This window comes from Manis javanica, chromosome 9 (genome assembly GCF_040802235.1).
Source record: "Manis javanica isolate MJ-LG chromosome 9, MJ_LKY, whole genome shotgun sequence".
In the NCBI taxonomy this organism is placed as follows: domain Eukaryota; kingdom Metazoa; phylum Chordata; class Mammalia; order Pholidota; family Manidae; genus Manis; species Manis javanica.
In genome coordinates this window covers 43,787,606-43,806,440 of record NC_133164.1, presented here as the reverse complement: position 1 = coordinate 43,806,440, position 18,835 = coordinate 43,787,606, and the positions used below count along the sequence as shown (strand labels likewise).

Below are 18,835 nucleotides of genomic sequence, written 5' to 3'. Positions count from 1 at the left end.
ATATGTCATCTGAAAAGTGCAGTAAAGCAAAGCACAACAAAATAAGGTATGACTGTATTCAACAAAAGGCTATGCAATGTATCTCAAAGCTAATCCTCACAGAACAATGAATTCAATATAGAAAGGAATTGATTTCTACATCAGATATGTTCCTTGAAAATCATATCTGATTGGAAGAAGCAGGATGGAGAAAATATTAATGAGCTCCAGAAAATTCTGAAAAATAGATAAATAATTCACTAAGATAAAAAATAACTTGGAAATATAAATACCTGCTAGATTTAATAAAAAGTAATACAAACATAAATAATTTAAATACCTGTACCTAAGTCTGCGGTCCTATAAAGGTTTACTTTAAAATGAGAATAAGACAAAATATTAAAAATTAGTCAGAAATATATAGATAGCTTTGCTATAAAACAAAAATTATCACACCACCATAGGTAATCATCACACCACCATCACATCTTTCCTGCTGCTTAATTGCAACTAAAACACCTATCATTATTACACACATCATGAGGTAGATGTGTTTAGATGTTGGAGCTAAACTCATAGCATGGAACAGACCTAATTTCTACAATTAACAATATCAAGGGAAAAAAAGAAAAAAGGAAGCACTGTCAGAGAACTTTAACTTCAGTAAAGAGCTCAAAGTATTTCTTGTACACTCTATAAATGCAAACTGCAGATCAACCATATTACCTTTGATCTCAATATTACTTGCATTAAGCATCACTGCTCCATTTATGGGACCTGTTTATATATATTTATATTTATTTCATTATACATTTAAGTTCCTATACTATGACAACTAAGTCCTTTGGTAATAAGTATTAAGGCAGACCACATTTAATAATCATGTATGATTTCAAAGCTGATCCATGCCATACTTCTAAAGATAAAGAGAGGAAGGGAGAGAGAATCTACAAATGAGGAGTTAAGCACCAGGTGAAGGTTCTTTTATCCCCAGGTTTGCTATAAAACTAGAAATCAATGCATTTCAGTATCTTCTCATTACGCACTGAACAGCTTACCAAAGCAGTTATCACTTGAGTACAAATTCTGTATTATATACAACTCCATTTCATACAAATTCCTTAAGAACTGGTGAAGAGCAAATACAAAATAATTACCCATGTACATACCTGTGTATTCATCAAAGCCTTCAGACACTGTATGACTTTATGCTGATTCTTCTTTACAGTTTTTTCTTGTCTGCATTGACATAAAAGATATCAGTGTTGGAATTATAATTGGACATGCAAATGTAGCTTAACTGAAGACAATAATTAGCAATATGCTTACATTTTGCCACTAATCAGTTTTTCCAGTATGTCCAGTAATATTCCAAGTCCCTCATGTCCAAAGCTTTCTACCCAACTAAAAAACAAAAAAGGTAGTTATATATTCAGTGTTCTAATTTGTAATATCACAAGAATGCTATATATACAAATATTTCACATGTTACATTCTAAGCATAAATACAATATAATAGCAACACTGTGTATAAAATAATTCATAAGTATAATCTTAGTTGTGAAACCAGCAATAATGTTGGAATAATCCAATGACGTGCTCAACCTAGTTTGCACTTGGCCTGTGAAAGTTGACTGTGTCCATGTCTTCCATGTTCCATTTTGGTAGCTAAAATATCTACTGCGTCTTAAATACTTGTACCACCAAAATCAGCAAATGCTGCCAATCAGAGCATCTTCCCTGACTCAGAGCTGTTGTTAAGTATTTACCAGTAGATATCACTGGGTAAGCCTCACTCTGGACTGTTCCTAAGGGCAGATTTTAGGTTTATATTCAAAGAGGGAATATTCAGATCTACATAAATATATTATTAAAAATGGAGGTTTTAGGGAAATATCCAAAACCACTAAAATGCAACCTTACAAAGGTTAACAATTCCCTAAGTTTCAATTGTTTTCTAAAAAGAAGGACCATCTTTATTTTAAAATGTCTATTTTCATTTTGACAAAACTACCTCTTGAAGGGTCCCCACCAGTAAGATGGCGAACTTCCGGCTTCTTTTCGGGGTCCTCGGTTCCCGCCGGCGCCACCTGAAGCCCAATCACCTCTCGCCCCCCTCCCAATCCCAGCACCTAGCCAACAGCCACCAGCCCCGTAGAAGTAACACCACAATCACCCTATGCCCCATCCTATATATCCCAGCACCTTTCCCTAATAAAGCGGAACTCTCCGGTAAATTGCTGTTGTGTGTCGCTCCTTTCCTTTCATTGGTGCCGAAACCCGGGAGACGGGACACCCCAACTGGGCCCCGTCTTCCCCCAACACCAGCAGCAGCTTGCCCTCGTCCTCTTTTTCCGGCGCTGGCTCATCACACTCACCACTCCTCTCTGGCCTTTAGGTAAGTCCCCCCCCCCCCCCCCGGGGTGGGCCACTCTTCCCTGAGCTATCGCAGTGCCATTGACCGTGATCGTCCGGCAAGGCCCTGACGCTCGGGGACGAGGAGGGAACGCTCCCCGCCTCAGGCCTTCACGGCTGCGGCGGACCCTCAGGCCCCTCCCCCGACAGCCATAAATCCCCACCTCAGCTGAGACTTCTTAAGCAAAACTTCCCCGGGGTGGGCCACTCTTCCCTGAGCTATCGCAGTGCCATTGACCGTGATCGTCCGGCAAGGCCCTGACGCTCGGGGACGAGGAGGGAACGCTCCCCGCCTCAGGCCTTCACGGCTGCGGCGGACCCTCAGGCCCCTCCCCCGACAGCCATAAATCCCTGCCTCAGGCCCTCACGGCTGCGGCGGACCCTCAGGCCCCTCCCCCGACAGCCATAAATCCCTGCCTCAGGCCCTCACAGCTGCAGCAGACTCTCAGCCCCCCCCCCCAACAGCCATAAATGAGGTGACTCCTTTGCGGATGAGAACGCTCCTTTTCCCGCTCCCTCCTCCTTCTGTTCCGTCCGCCGAAACCTGTTCGGCCCGCCGAAAACGCCTAGCGCTAGGTACCTCGTGACTCCGGCACTCTGCCTTCTTAGGGAAGTTTGGGTGACGACCCACACTTCCCAAGAAATTCCGACTCGTATACGAGTTTCCGCAGACCACCAAGGATCATCGGGGACGCCCTTTGTCTCCTTGTGGTCTGCCTCCAGTCCGAGGATCCCCGTTCGTCTTCCCCTGTTTGTCTCCTTCTCTGTCCTTTAGCCATTTTGTCTCCTTGTGGTCTGCCTCCAGTCTGAGGATCTCCGTTCGTCTTCCCCTGTTTGTCTCCTTCTCTGTCCTTTAGCCATGGGAGCCTCCTCATCCCTCCCTGAAAGTTCACCTCTTGAATGCCTGCTTAAGCATCTGGCTACCCTCTCCCTGACGCCTGATATAAAACCAAAACTTCTCCGTAAATATTGCTCCCAAGATTGGCCGACATACCCCCTAGACATAACAACCAATGGCCCGCAGGGGGAACTCTTGATCCTAACATCACTCGCAATCTCTTTAACTACTGCCAGCGCCTGAAAAAATGGAAGGAGATTCCCTATATCGAAGCTTTTCGCCTCCTAGCTCAAAATCCCAGCCTCTGCACCACCTGCTCCCCGCCCCAAGTTCTCCTAGCCTGCAAGCCGTCTCCCTCCCCTCCACACACTCCCAGTCCCTCTTCAATTACCTTTGACCCGGCCGACGAGCCTCCGCCATACAGACTTCCCCCTTCAGCCCCTCCCCCTCCTACAACCCCTCCACCCTCCGCCGCCACTGCCGCCTCTTTCCCCATGGCAGAAGCCTCCCGTCCTCTCCCTTCCCCTTCTTCTCCTACAACAGCACCCCCCCCTTCCTCTACCGCCGCCACCGCTGCCGCTTCCCCCGCAGCAGAAGCTTCCCATCCTCTCCCTTCCCCTTCTCCTTCTACAACAGCCTCTCCCCCTTCCTCTACCGCCGCCACCGCTGCCGCTTTCCCCGCGGCAGAAGCTTCCCATCCTCTCCCTTCCCCTTCTCCTTCTACAACAGCCTCTCCCCCTTCCTCTACCGCCGCCACCGCTGCCGCTTTCCCCCCGGCAGAAGCTTCCCATCCTCTCCCTTCCCCTTCTTCTCCTACAACAGCCCCTCCCCCTTCCTCTATCGCCGCCGCCGCCTCCACCCCCCCACAAGCCTCCCATCCTCTTCCTTCCTCCCCCTCCACCACCTCCTCCCGCCCCTCCCCCCCTCCTCCTCTGTCCCCCTCACCTTCCCCCCTCCCGCAAATCAAGCCTGAGCCTTTCAGCCCCCCTCTAACTAAGTTCCAAGAGCCTCGTCCATTTTTGCCCCCTCAGATTCGGTCCCGAGAGCCTCCCAAAATTATCGCGGCTTTGCCCCCATTACCTGTTTCCCCTGCACAGACTGAGCCAGAACCCTTCAGTCCCCCTCAGACTCGGTCCCGAGGGCCTCCCAAAATTATCGCCCCGCTCCGGGAAGTAGCAGGATCCGAAGGCATCTTGCGTGTTCACGTCCCCTTCTCCTTAGGAGATTTAGCCCAACTAGAGAAACGCCTAGGTTCCTTTTCCACTGATCCCACGACCTACATCAGGGAGTTTCAATGGACCCTCCAGTCTTACAGCCTCACGCATCATGACATCTTCATGCTCCTGGCCAATACTCTCCTCCCTGAAGAGCGTAGACGAGCTTGGGACTTCGCCCAAATGCATGCTACCGAAACCCACAGGACTGACCCCACCTGTCCCCCTGGTCCCACTGCTGTCCCCAAACAAGACCCACACTGGGATTATAACACCGCTGTGGGTCTCCACTCTCGAGATATTTTTGCCTCCTGCTTAATAGCAGGTCTAAAAAAGGCAGCTTGTAAAGTAGTCAATTTTCAAAAGCTCCAAGACATAATTCAAAAGAGAGATGAAACCCCCTCCGAGTTCTTAGATAGACTCACTCAAGCCCTATTACAGTATACCAGCCTGGACCCAGAAACACCTGAAGGAAGACAGGTCCTTATGACATACTTCCTAGCTCAAAGCTACCCCGACATTAAAGCTAAACTCAAAAAGTTAGAACAGGGCCCCGCTACCCCACAGACTGAGATCCTAACAGTGGCCTTTAAAGTCTTCCATAACCGGGAGGAGGAGAAAGAACGCCGTAAACAAAAAGCTGATCAGGCCAATTTCCAGATGTTGGCCCAGCTGATAAAACCACAACCTGGGCGCCCCTCTACAGACAAGCCCCCCCAAGGAGCTTGTTTCAAGTGCGGAAAAGAGGGACATTGGTCAAGGGCGTGCCCCTCCCCCAGATCTCCTACCACCCCATGCCCCAGATGCCACAAAAAGGGCCACTGGGGGTCTGATTGCCCAACCACCCGAAGGGGAGGCTGGACGAACAACCCCCATCCTAAGCCCACCGTAGTGGGGCTGGCAGAAGAAGATTGACGGGGCCCGGGGGCTTCTCGCCCGACCATTTCCATCACCAAACAGGAGCCCAGGGTTACTTTAACAGTAGACGGTCGCCCCATCTCCTTCCTCCTAGATACAGGAGCCACCTTCTCAGTCTTGCGAGAATACCGGGGCCCTACCACGCCAGCCATTACTCCTATAGTCGGGGTAGGAGGTAAACAGATTTTCCCATTAAAAACCCCCCCCCTTTTATGCACAATCCTAGACAGTCCCATACCTTTCTCCCACTCCTTCCTAGTTATGCCCCAGTGTCCCATCCCCTTACTAGGACGGGACATCCTTTCCCTCCTCCACGTTTCCATAACTATATCCAATCCCACAGCCCCCAGTACTCCCTTTCTGATGGCCCTCATAGCCGACAGCCCCCCTCTACCCAATGAAAGCTCCAGTTCTGCCCTTATACACCCTGTAAATCCCAAAGTTTGGGACATTACAAGCCCCTCCATGGCCCTATGTCCCCCTGCCTCTATCAAATTACGTGACCCCTCTCAGTATATCTGTCAGGCCCAATACCCCCTAACCACTTCAGCCCTCATAGGCCTCCAACCCATCATTCAAGATCTCTTAAACAAAAACTACCTCAGACCCACTCACTCCCCATTTAATACCCCCATATTAGCTGTTAAAAAAAACAACGGATCTTTCCGCCTTGTCCAAGACCTACGCCTCATCAACATAGCCGTTGTCCCTATCCATCCCTTAGTTCCAAATCCATACACCCTTTTATCGCAGATCCCTGCTTCTGCATCCCACTTCTCAGTCCTAGATCTCAAGGACGCATTTTTTTCTATTCCCCTAGACCCCTCCTCCCAAGATTTTTTTGCCTTCACCTGGACGGACCCATACACCAGACATTCTGTTCAGCTTACTTGGACAGTTTTACCACAAGGCTTCCGAGATAGTCCCCATATTTTTGGACAAGTCCTAGCTCAAGACCTCAAACAGTTTCACCATGATCACCCCGAGTCCACTTTATTACAATATGTAGATGATCTTCTGCTCTGCAGTCCCTCGTGGGAACAGTCTCAACTTGACACTGCATCTCTACTTAACCTTCTAGCTTCCAGAGGTTACTGAGTATCCCCTGCCAAAGCTCAAATCTCTTCCCCTTCTGTCACTTACCTTGGATTCCTTCTGTCTCAGCAAAGAAAGTCCATTACCTTAGACAGAAAACGACTCCTCTCTGACCTGCCCGTTCCCAAAACCAAGACAGAAATCCTTTCCTTTCTAGGCTTGGCTGGGTATTTTAGAGCGTGGATCCCTAACTTCTCCCTGTTGGCAAGACCCCTATACGACCTCAGCAAGGGCCCCCCTGAAGAACCATTATCATCCTCACCCCGACACTCCTTCATTAAGCTCCGTCAAGCCCTTGTAAAAGCTCCAGCTCTCCATCTCCCTGATTTGTCAAAACCCTTCTCATTATACATTCATGAGAGGTCCAGTCAAGCTCTAGGAGTCCTAGGCCAATATTATGGCCCATCCTTTGCCCCAGTAGCTTATCTCTCCAAGCAATTAGACCCCACAGTTCGGGGATGGGCCCCCTGCCTACGGGCATTAGCCGCTGGACAGCTCTTGCAGAAAGAAGCTCATAAACTAACATTCGGAGCGCCACTTACCATTCTGTCCCCACATCACCTAAAAGATCTCTTAACCTACAAAAGTTTACAGACTCTCCCCCCCTCCAGACTCCTCACCTTACTGTCCTCTTTCCTCCAAAATCCAAACATTTCTTTCCTCCCCTGCCCGCCCCTAAATCCGGCCACTCTTCTTCCTCTACCCTGCTCTCCTCATACTCCCTCGCATGATTGCCTAGAAGCCCTTCACAACTTCCTTCCATGCCACTCCACGATCTCCGAAGGAGCCCTCTCACACTCCGACCTCATCTGGTTTACTGATGGGTCCTCCTTTAAACATGAGGGCATCCACTACTCAGGATATGCAGTAGTCTCCCTCGAAGATGTCATTGAAGCACGAGCCCTACCCCCTGGTACAACCAATCAGCAGGCTGAACTCATTGCAGCCACCAGAGCTTGCACTCTGGCCCGGGACACGTCTCTCACATTGTACACTGACTCCAAGTACGTATTCCACATTCTCTTGTCCCACGCGGCAGTATGGAAAGAACGAGGCCTCCTCACCACAAAAGGGAATTCCATAACTAATTCAGCCTTAATTACTAAACTTTTAGAGGCTTCACAACTCCCACACCGACTAGGCATAGTCCACTGCAAATCACATCAAAAAGATGACTCCCCCATTGCAAGAGGTAACAACAAGGCCGACAGAGTAGCCCGGTCAGTTGCCCTATCAGAAAACGCACCAGGCAACAATCCGTCTGCCCTTGCAGTTTTAGCCTTATCACAAGATGCCCTCTGCTCTCAGGACAAAGAGTCTCTCTTCCGCCTCTTACATGACCTGTTCCACCCCAGCCCCCAATCCTTAATCCATTTTTTACAATCTTTTTTTCCTCTCTCTCCTGAAGACAAAACCCTACTTAACCAAATAACCTGCAAGTGCACCATCTGCCAACGCACTAACCCTAATACCCCCTCAAAGCCCGACCCTTCCCGGCTCATCAAGCAAGGGGTAATGTCCCCGCTGCAGATTGGCAAATAGACTTCACTAACATGCCCCCTGTACGACGTACCAGATACCTACTCGTGCTAGTAGATACATTTTCAGGATGGGTTGAAGCTTTCCCCACCACTAACAAACGAGCATCCGTAGTTGCCTCTATCCTCCTCACCCAGATCTTTCCTAGGTTCGGGATGCCCACTTCCCTCCAATCAGATAACGGCCCTGAGTTTACTGCCCAAATTATCCAGAACCTCTCCAAGTCGCTCTCGCTCCCCTGGCATTTACATTGTCCTTATCGACCACAAGCTTCAGGAAAAGTAGAAAGAGCCAATAGGACTCTAAAAGACATCCTGACCAAACTATCTCTAGAACTACACCTTGACTGGGTTCGCTTACTTCCCTTAGCTCTACTCCGCATTCGAGCCCTCCCAAAAAAACCTTCCTTCTTGTCACCCTTTGAGATCATGTACGGCCGCCCGATTCTACCCCCGGGGCTCCCTTCCCACAAAGGACCAATTCCTCCCAATATAGCCCTTCCACTACTCTCTCTCCTCCGCACTGAATTGTGGAAATATCAAGATTGGCTCCTTCCTGATCCATCCGCCTCCCAAAATCCTCCTGTTTTACAGCCCGGCCAACTAGTGTTTTATAAGCCACCAGAGGATCAGCCCTCTCTCACCCCGAAATGGGAAGGTCCACACCCAGTTATTCTCTGCACCCCCTCGGCTGCCAAGCTCTCACTGCCTGATAACTCTGTCACCCCTTGGATTCATATCTCCAGGTTGAAACCAAATACCCAAGACTCACCTTCTCTGGACACCCAAGACCCATCAGTCACAATCCAGAGTCCTTCGGACACAGCCCAAGACGCTGTCTACTCTACCACGCCTCATCCCTCTGATCCCTTGAAGCTCCGCATCTCCCGTGCACCCTCTTTGCCATCCATACCTGAATCATGACTTTTTCCTCCTTTACTGCTCTCTCGCTTTTTTCCCTCATTCCTATTGTCTTCCCTGCCGCCCCATCCTCCTTTGTATGGCGATTCAAAGTCAAGCAGACTTACACACAGCATCAAACAAAAGTTACTGCCCTCATTGCCACATCAGACTGCCCTCTGAAAGGCTGCTCTGAGCCTTTGTACCTCCACTTTCCTCCCTCCACTGAAGTATTCATTTACAGCTACCTTTATTCTCCCTACCTCTGCTTCCTCTATGACCAAAGACAAGCCTATTGCAGGCGATGGCCAGACACCTACGGGGGATGCCCCTACTGGTCTTGCACCATTCACTACATGGGTGACTTCCAGTACCCACAGTATTACTCCTCCAACCGTTTCATGAAATATCCCAACGGCTCATTCTCCTTATCAATCCCAGATCCCTGGGACTCTCGATGGGCTGCTGGAGTAACAGCCTCAGTTTACTACAAGGGGTCCTCGACCCCCCACGGTACCCTTCATATCTCTCGAGAGTATGTTCCCTCTCGCTCCCAGATCTCTCAAGTTGCATCAGATATCAGACATTCCGAAAAGGTCATTATCCAAACTCTTGACGGCGCCTCTTCATCTTATTCCTCCTACTCTTGGTTACAGCTCATTCAAGACACCACCATCTTTCTCAACCACACCCTCAACACCGCCAATTGTTTCTTGTGCGCATCACTACAGCGCCCACTGCTGGCCGCCGTGCCCCTTAATATTTCCAACTACTCCTTCCATGCAGAAGGACAACCCCTCCGTCCCCTGGCAGACATACCCCTATGGGAGCCAGAATACCCAGATAATCTCACCATCCACCACTGTGTAGGCCCAACTCCACCCCCCTCCAGTGCACTTCACTGCCTCTCTATCTACACCCCTACCTCCGGCTCCAAGACTTTTACACAACCGGGACACTTCTTTTGGTGTAATGGCAGCCTTTTCAACTCACTGCCTCTCAATTCCGATACACCCTGCATTCTCGTCACCCTAATCCCACAGCTTACACTTTACAGCATGGCAGAATTCCTTGAGCTCCAACCTCCCTTGCACTCGCACACAAAAAGGGCTGCTTTCCTTCCCATCATGGTCGGTATCTCTTTAATCACCTCAGCCATTGGGGTGGGGTTTTCAGGAGGAGCCTTGGGTCACTCTCTATGGGCAGTTAGAGATCTCGACGCCAAACTTGAGGGAGCCCTGGCATCCACTGCCGATTCCCTAGCCTCTCTACAAAGACAAGTCACTTCGCTAGCTAAAGTCACCCTTCAAAACCGGCGGGCCCTAGATCTGCTTACAGCCGAGAAGGGTGGCACCTGCGTCTTCCTCCAGGAAGAGTGCTGCTATTACATCAACGAATCCGGCATTGTAGAAACTGACATCACCAAACTCACTGACCTTGCCTCCAGCCTCCACTCTGCTTCCAATTCCAACCCATTCTCGTCAATACTAACAAACCCCCTCCTCACCTGGCTCTGGCCCATTGCAGGCCCCATAATAGTCATTCTTCTTGTCTGTCTCTTCTTACCCTGTATAATAAAGTTCATCAAATCCCAAGTCGGGAAAATCTCTAATCAAGCTTTCAACCAGCTTTTACTCAGGAACTACCAGCTTCTGGCCACGGAAGACCCCTCACCCTCACGTGACCTCCTCACCACATGCTGAGATGGACCCCTCTCTCCGCTGGAAACTGTTCCTGGAAACAATGGCCGCAGACGCCTGGCTCCTGACACCCATATCCTCTTGGCACCATTGGAATCAACAGGTCCTCAACCTATGGTTACAGGGAACCTTCATTGATTTCCAACCTGAAGAAGTCCACATCTACTCATCCTTACTGTGGGGAGTCCTGTCAACCCTTTCCTCCCAATCCTCAAACCCTCACTCCCTTCTCCGCCCCTGTTCAGCAGGAAGCAGTCAGAAAGAAAGCAACGCCCACAAACCCATAGAGGAGAAAGGGGGGAATGAAGGGTCCCCACCAGTAAGATGGCGAACTTCCGGCTTCTTTTCGGGGTCCTCGGTTCCCGCCGGCGCCACCTGAAGCCCAATCACCTCTCGCCCCCCTCCCAATCCCAGCACCTAGCCAACAGCCACCAGCCCCGTAGAAGTAACACCACAATCACCCTATGCCCCATCCTATATATCCCAGCACCTTTCCCTAATAAAGCGGAACTCTCCGGTAAATTGCTGTTGTGTGTCGCTCCTTTCCTTTCACCTCTAGTCCATAAACCCATGATATAATCCAAGTACTGTATGTAATTAGGACATCACTGCCAATAGACAACAGCTCACTTTGATTACAGAAAATCTACCAGAGTAGAAGCTGATGCATTCTTTCAATGGGGATTTGGAAAGCCTAGGACAACAAATAAAATTAAAACAATCTGTCTTCAAAAAAGTAGAGAAAAGGGAAAGATATAATAAAATATGTATATTTCTCTGGACATACATATATGTACAAACGCTCACAAACATATATATATACATACGTAGATATATTTGTGCATATTATTTTATGTGTATGTGGGTAGCTAAAAAATGAAATGTTAAAAAAGTCCATCCAATAATCAAAACCAGGGACTTATAAAGAATAAAAACAAGTTTAAGTCACATACCAGGATATATTACCATTTTCTTACTTCAGACACAATATAACATTTCTCATGAAAATAAGTAAAAATCAAATGTAAGATATTTACATGAAAAAAATTGTTTAAAAAAATCCTTCTTTTTATACACTTCAGTGAACAAAGCTTTAATTACCTCTAAATATTCACAATTTCTGATTTAGCCCTTCCTCCCCAAAAGATCAATTTGCCATTTAGATTGGAAGACTCTTGTTAGACTTTGTTACTCTTCTCTTCTCTGTCCAATGAAGGAACTAATTCAAGATACTCCCCCATTAAAGGAAAGACTAAAGATCACTGTTAGAGTTGAGGTGAGGAAAAGTTCAATAGAACTTGGTGTTTTCAAAGGAGGATGCTACTTCAGAAGTGAAGAGTTTACTCACCACTATCTGCAACACACAGATTACCTGTAGGCATTTCAAATATTGCTTTCATGTTTCATGAAAACACCTGCAGCATCTCACTTAACTGTCTGCCTTGTTGACATCCTATTCTGTATGTATTCTTTCAAATGTAGCAAAGAAGCTTGAAATCAAACACATAAAGAGTAATTTGAGAGTTTTACTTGGGCTTACACTGAGATGCATGAGCAGACTCTGCTTATCAGGCCCCCCCTGTGTTAATACCTCACAGTGGGACTTAAATATTTCATTTGAAGTGAATTTTCAACAATCTCTATATTCAAAACCATATCCATAAAGATGTTCTAAAGCTAATGTAAATGGTTTAGGATTATTCATACTGCTATCACTTTCAATCATTGTAGGGAATACTGTTCCTAAAACTGTCTCAGACCGAAACATACAAAGTAACTATGCTCATGTAACAAAATGACTTTGTTTCATCTAATATGGTGATATTGGAGCCCACCAGAAAATGTAGAAAGCATATCAATCCAAGTAAATCAAGTTAAGTCTTCTGGACTGATTAATAACAGAACACAGTTACTTTTAATATTTATCACCCCAATATAACAACTGTAACTAGAATACTGGGACCTACAGAAGTTCTCCCATCAACTATTGCTGGACCCACTATATAATTCCCTTCTACATAGTAGAGTATGAGTCATTGAAGTAAATATACACTAACACACAATACACAGAAACCATTTCTCTACAAAATAAACTTATTAAAGTTGAATGTATAGAGGCACTATACCCAATTACTTTATACTACAATCTTTTCACCCATGGTGGAAATAAATTTCTCAACAACAATAAAATCAGAGATTGGCAACAACCTTCTGAAAGCCAAACTACACTTTACATTTCAAAAAACATAATCAAAAACAAGAAAAGTCAGGTAGAATTCAGGGAGAGGAAGCTAAGATGCATAACAAAAAAAAAGCTTTTTAAATGTAAAAAGAAATTGACAAAGTACTTACCGAAAAGGTAATATTAAGACACAAATTAACTATGCATTAAAAAGCTCCCATTTTCTTAAAAATTTGCAAGGCCAACATATGGTATTACAGGCTGTCATTCACAATCTGATTCTCTCAAAACCTTTGCCTCAACCCTGCTATTTTCAGCAATTATTATTTTTAAGGATAGGGGCAAATATTACTTTCTCTATCTCTTCTAGAAAAGATGTTCAAGATAAAAAGTGATATTGAGTAGGTAGGTCTGTGATCCTGACAGAGGTTTATTGAAATCCACGGCTTTCTACAAAAGTGAAAAACTTCTCATCATCAATATAAGCAGCAACCTGGAGAAAAAACTATCAACTGACCTATAAATGATCAATCTTCAAGAAACAAAACCTGTGCTATTTACTGTGTGCCTGTCAGCATAGTACCATCAGGCACTAAGTGGTTTAACTACAAACTGCATTCATGGATGAATAAGCACTGTGCAAATGTTTGTCTTCATGAATAGAAATGATAGAGATTAGTATGACATTTGTATTGGGAAAAAATGCTTTAAAACAGCAAAAAATAAATAAATACTTAAGTGCTAAGTACTATTTAATGCAAAATCTAAATTCAGGAAGTATCAAAGTCTTCTCTTTCAATTACTTCAAGAAAAATTTTGAATTATATTACCATTTAGCACTTCCTAGTTGGAGTATAGGAGAAAGGAAGAGGTGAAGAGGTAATGGAAGGAAAAAAAGGAGAGAAGGAGAGCAGGTCTCTGATTAAATGTTCAAACCATCTTAAAATGGTCAATGCAGCTTAGGCTTTGAAATCTGGGCATTGCTTCCAGAGACACAGGATGAAACCAAAAGTATGCAAAATGGTTTCTGATGTATTGTCAGCTTTATGAAGCAAATACAATCACTTCACTGAGTAAAAGAGAATCATCGGGTCTCAGATTGACTTCCTGGCCAAAGGAACAAAGCACTATACAGGTTATGTTTCCCACAGACTAAAGTTAAAGTTATCACCTCTGTTCCCAAATGTGCTCTACAGAAGAGAAAGACAAATTCATCATAGACTGTCAGAGCTGCAAATAAGGGCAACCTTACCTGTAGTATATACCTGGAGGATAGGGATCATTTTTTATTTGTCTTTAAATCCTTGGCACCTGGAACAGACTAAGCACTCCATAAATGGTTCTAGAATGAAACTGACTCGTCTTCCATTTTTATACATAAGGAAAGTAACATGCAGAAAGAGGTTAAGGTCACTTAGAAATAGCACCTGGTTCTGGTGATCTAAGGCTCATACCCTTTATATACATAGGAAAAGGTACAAAGCAATGACACATTCTATACAGCACTACTGACCCTATCATCTTTACTCCTCCAGGAACAGCAGTTCTGATCTCAGAACAGGTACTGATCCATACTGAACCAAGGACAATGGTCATACATCACACTTTAGGACTTCACTGTCTGTGACTTGAAGAGTAATGTTTCATTATTCTAAAAGAAGTATTCATTAATGAAGTCAGCCTTGAGTAAGAGCTCACTGTGTGTCTGATAGTGCACAAGGCATGAGAAATACAGAGCTGAATAAAACATGCTCTCTGCCCTTGAAAGGATTACAAACTAGTGGTTGAAACAAATGAGGAACAAAATTATTTCCATAATGCAGTAAACACTCTCATCATGGTGCTCAGGGAACAGAAGGGCAGAATCTACCTATCTTGGGAACAAAGCAGCTGACATCTGACCTGAGTTTTGAAGGAGAGGTTGTGGACAGGAAGAGAAGTTTCTAAACCAAGGGGAATATATACAAAAGCATGGTCTATGTTGAACACGAGTGGCTGTATCAGAGAGAAACCCAAATAGGTAGGAAGGAGCTTGTGAAAAACCTATTACATACAATGCCGTGAGCATGGGAAGCCATTAAAGGATTAGGCATATGTGGTAAGCAGAGTAATCCCACCCATGCCCCCCAAAAGATGGGCATGTGCTAACACTAGAAACTACAGATACATTACTTTGCACAGCAAAAGCAATTTAAAAAGGAATGATGGTTGCAGAAGGAATTAAGATTGGTAATCAGATGATTTTTCAATGGAGAGACTTCCCGAAAGTATCCAGGTGGATCCAATCTAATTACATAATTCATGAAGTCTGAGACACTTTCTCAAAGATGAAATGGAAGAAAAAAATATTAAAAGCATGAAAGGGACTCAACCTCCCTTTATAGGCTTTGAAGATGGGAAAAGACGAATAAGAGCCAATGAATATGGATAGACTCTAAAAGCTGAGACAACCCTAAATTGACAGCTAGCAAGAAAAAGGGTATCAGTCCCATAAGTAAATGAAAAGAATTGAATTCTGCCAATAACCCAAATGATTGCTCAGAGTTGAGTCTCCTCATTTATGAACACAGGATCTCTCTCCACTTATTTAGACCTTCTTTGATTTCTTTCATCACAATACTGTAGTTTTCAGCATAAAGTCCTGTGCATTTGTTAGATTTACACCAGAGTATTGGTGGGGGGGCGAGGGAGATGGGGAAAGCAGCAGTAAATTGCACTGGTTTTCACAAGTTCAGTGCTAGGATATGGAAATATGATTTTTTCCAGGTAAATAAACACATAAATGTACCCTCTTAATATTTAAGTGTGCAGTATAGTAAGTCAACTATATGCACACTGTACAACAGGTCTCAAACTTTTTCACCTAGCAAAATACAATTGATATTTGTTTATCTTGGATCCTGTAATCTTGCTGAATTTATTGATTAGTTCTAGGAGTTTCTATAGATTCTTTTAACTTTTCTATGCAAACAGTCACATTATCTTCAAATAAGAACAGTCTTATTTCTTCCTTTCTGAATCATATGCTTTGCATTTCATTTTTCTTGCCTCATTACTCTGGCTAGAACTTCAAGCAAAGTGTTGACTAAGAGTGGTGAGGTCAAATACTCCTGCCTTGTTCCCAGGCTAAGGAATATTCAGTCCTTCACCATTAAATATTTAAGAGCTGCAGGATTTTGTAGATATGTGTTGAGAAAGTACCCCTCTGTATTAGTTTCCTAGAGTCACAGCAACAATGTGCCACAAAGCATGTGATTTAAAACAACAGAAATGTATTCTAGTTCTGCAGGCTAGAAGCTGAAAATAAAATTGTCAGCAGGGCCAGGTTCCCGCTTAGACTATGGGTAGAAACCTTGCTTGCCTCTTCCTAGCTTCTGGGGGATAGCTGTTAAGCCAGAATTCCTGTACCTCTCTCATAACAAGCACACTCTATTTTTTTATAAGGATACAAGTTATACTGCATTAAAAGCCCACTCTACTCCCTTATAACCTCACCTTAATTACATCACAGTGACTCTATTTTCAAATAAGGTCATATTCTAAGGTGCTACCTAAGGCTTAAACACGTTTTACTGGAGGACACAATTCAATCCATAACATCTTATTTTTCTGAGACTTGTTAGAGCATGAATACGTGTTGAGTATTGCCAAATCCTTTGCCTGCATAGGCTGATATGTGATTTTTCTTCTTTAGCCTTGTTGATAAAGTGCATTATAAGGATTTTTATATCTATATTCATGGGCATTGGTCTGTAAATTTGGGGTTTGGGGGTTTGTTTTTGTGTCTTCTTATTATCTTTGCCTGGTTTTGATATCAGTACCAGCTTCCTAAAATAAACTGCAAATTATTCCCAGCTCTTCTATTTTCTGGAAGAGACAGTATAAAATTGGCATTAACTGTTCTTTAAATGTTTGCTAGAATTGTCCAATGAAATCACTTGTATTCAAAGACATTTTTAGAAGTTTTAAAATAGTAATTCAACTTTCTTAGTAGTCTCAGGACTATTCAAGCTTTCTATCTCATTGGGTATACTATAGTACTTTGTGCTTTTTAATAATTTGTCTTTCACTCAAGTTGTCCAATGTGGCTACAGTTGTTTGTAGTATCCCCGTATTGCCCTGTTGATGTAGGGTGTGCAGTGATATTGTTTCATTCTAAAGATTGATAATTTTTTGTACTTTTTCCATCAATATTAATGAAGGTTTATCAACTTTATTAATCTTTCTAAAGAACTACCTATGCTTTTATTCTTTTCAATTTAATTGATTTCTGTTCTTTATTATTTCCTTCTTTCTGCTCACTTTGGATTTGTTGTTTTAGATTAATAACTGAAACTGATTTGAACCTGTTCCTCTTTTCTAATATATATATTTATTAGCACTATTAATTTCCCTTTCAATTCTTTAAATGTGCCCCACAAGTTTTTTAATGGTGTATTTTATCTTAAGTTCAGTGTATTTTGTATTCCCTTTGAATATTCTTCTTTGACTCAAGGATTAAATAGAAGTGTGTTGTCTCTATGTATGTTTTGATTTCTCCTTCATTTCTGAAGGTTTGCATAGCACGTTAAGATTCTGAGCTGACCATTCTTTGCTATTCTTCATTTAAAGCCTGTTTTGCCACTTGCTTGGCCTCCGTAGTTTCTCATGAATTATACAATTTAATTCCAATTGTTTTTCCCCATAACTAAAGTATCATCTCTTGCTGCTTTCAAGATTTCTCTGTCTTTAGTTTTCAGAAGTTTGACTATATGTCTTAGTGTGAATTTCTTTTGTTACATCATGTTTGTGGTTCATTCAGTTTCTTGAATCTGTTAAGTTTATGTCTTTTGCCAAATTTGGGAAGTACTTAACCATTATTTCTTCACATTTTTTTTTTATCCTGCCCTTTCTCAAATCCTTCAGGAGTTCTGATGACAGGAATGTTAAATCTTTGGTTATTGTACCACAGGTCCCTGAGGCACTGTTTTCTTCTTTTTCCTTCTCCTCCTTTCTCCCTTCTCCCTCTTCTTATTTTCTCTCTAGACAGATTAATTTCTATCATTCTGTATACTGAAGTTCACAAATTCTTTCCTCTCATCCGTACATTTTGCTGTTGAGCCCCTCCAGTAAGTTTTTATTTCAGTTTTTGTATTTTTCACTTCTAAAATTTCCATTTGGGTCTTTAAAGAAGAATAAAGTTTCTTCTATTTCTTTGCTAAGACTTTTGTTTTAGCATATTCGTATTTGCTCATTTGAACATTTTTATGATACTTCTTTAAAGATCCTTGTCACATTCAAATATCTTTTGCCAAATCAGTGCTGGCACCTATTAATCAACCTTTTCCATTATGAGATTTTCTGCTTCCAGGTTTTTATATAAACCTGTAAATGGGGCTATTGGATACCCTAGATTTTATATAAACTTATATTTTTTAGTTGGCTTCCTGTGATACTGCTCTAGTGGAGGAAGAAAAGGCACTAACTCAATACTGCCAGGTGGGAATAAATGTTCGAGTTCTCCACTGGGCCTCCACTGATACCTCAGGGAGAGATTTCTTGTTATTGTTGAACATGGGTGAGAGCCTGGGCTCCCCACCCAGCCTCCATAGTACCTTCACGGCAGGGAGAAGCAGTACTGCCTCACTGTGCTCACCATGTAACCTCCCTTCGCACCAATGAAAGGTGAGGTTTGTTCCCAAATCCACTTTTGTCCATTGTACTTATTACATATTACATAATTAAATTTACATGAATTATATAATTAAAATTACATAAACAGACAACATATCATTGGGAACAGTTATTTCTACGAAAACTAAACCTAATGCTTGCAAAGTTTTCTAAAAGATGACATTTTAAAAAGGGTTATAGAAGTATGTATGTACACAAGTATAAGTTATTGAGAGATACCAATAGACTACTCTAAAGAAGAGTTCTCTGAACTTACTTTGTAAGAGCCTCTATAGCCTTGTTCCATTTTAAAATACCAATTTGAGGAAGACAATGTGGTCTATGCTATCAGCCTATGCCTACTCCAACAAGAGGTCTGGAGAGCCTGCCTCATCACACAATCT

General features: G+C 43.6%; 1 protein-coding gene across 4 annotated transcripts in view; it reads right to left on the bottom strand.

The window, feature by feature from the left end:
- DIAPH3 (diaphanous related formin 3) overlaps positions 1–18,835 on the bottom strand; it is a 573,382-nt gene that overhangs the window by 386,829 nt on the left and 167,718 nt on the right. For all 4 annotated transcript variants that reach the window (XM_037022985.2, XM_073212547.1, XM_037022986.2 and 1 more), the window contains 2 exons: positions 1,309–1,383; positions 1,149–1,218 (listed from right to left, as the gene is read on the bottom strand). In XM_037022985.2, the coding sequence (XP_036878880.2) occupies positions 1,149–1,218; positions 1,309–1,383 (145 nt within the window). The remainder of the gene's footprint in view (positions 1–1,148; positions 1,219–1,308; positions 1,384–18,835) is intronic.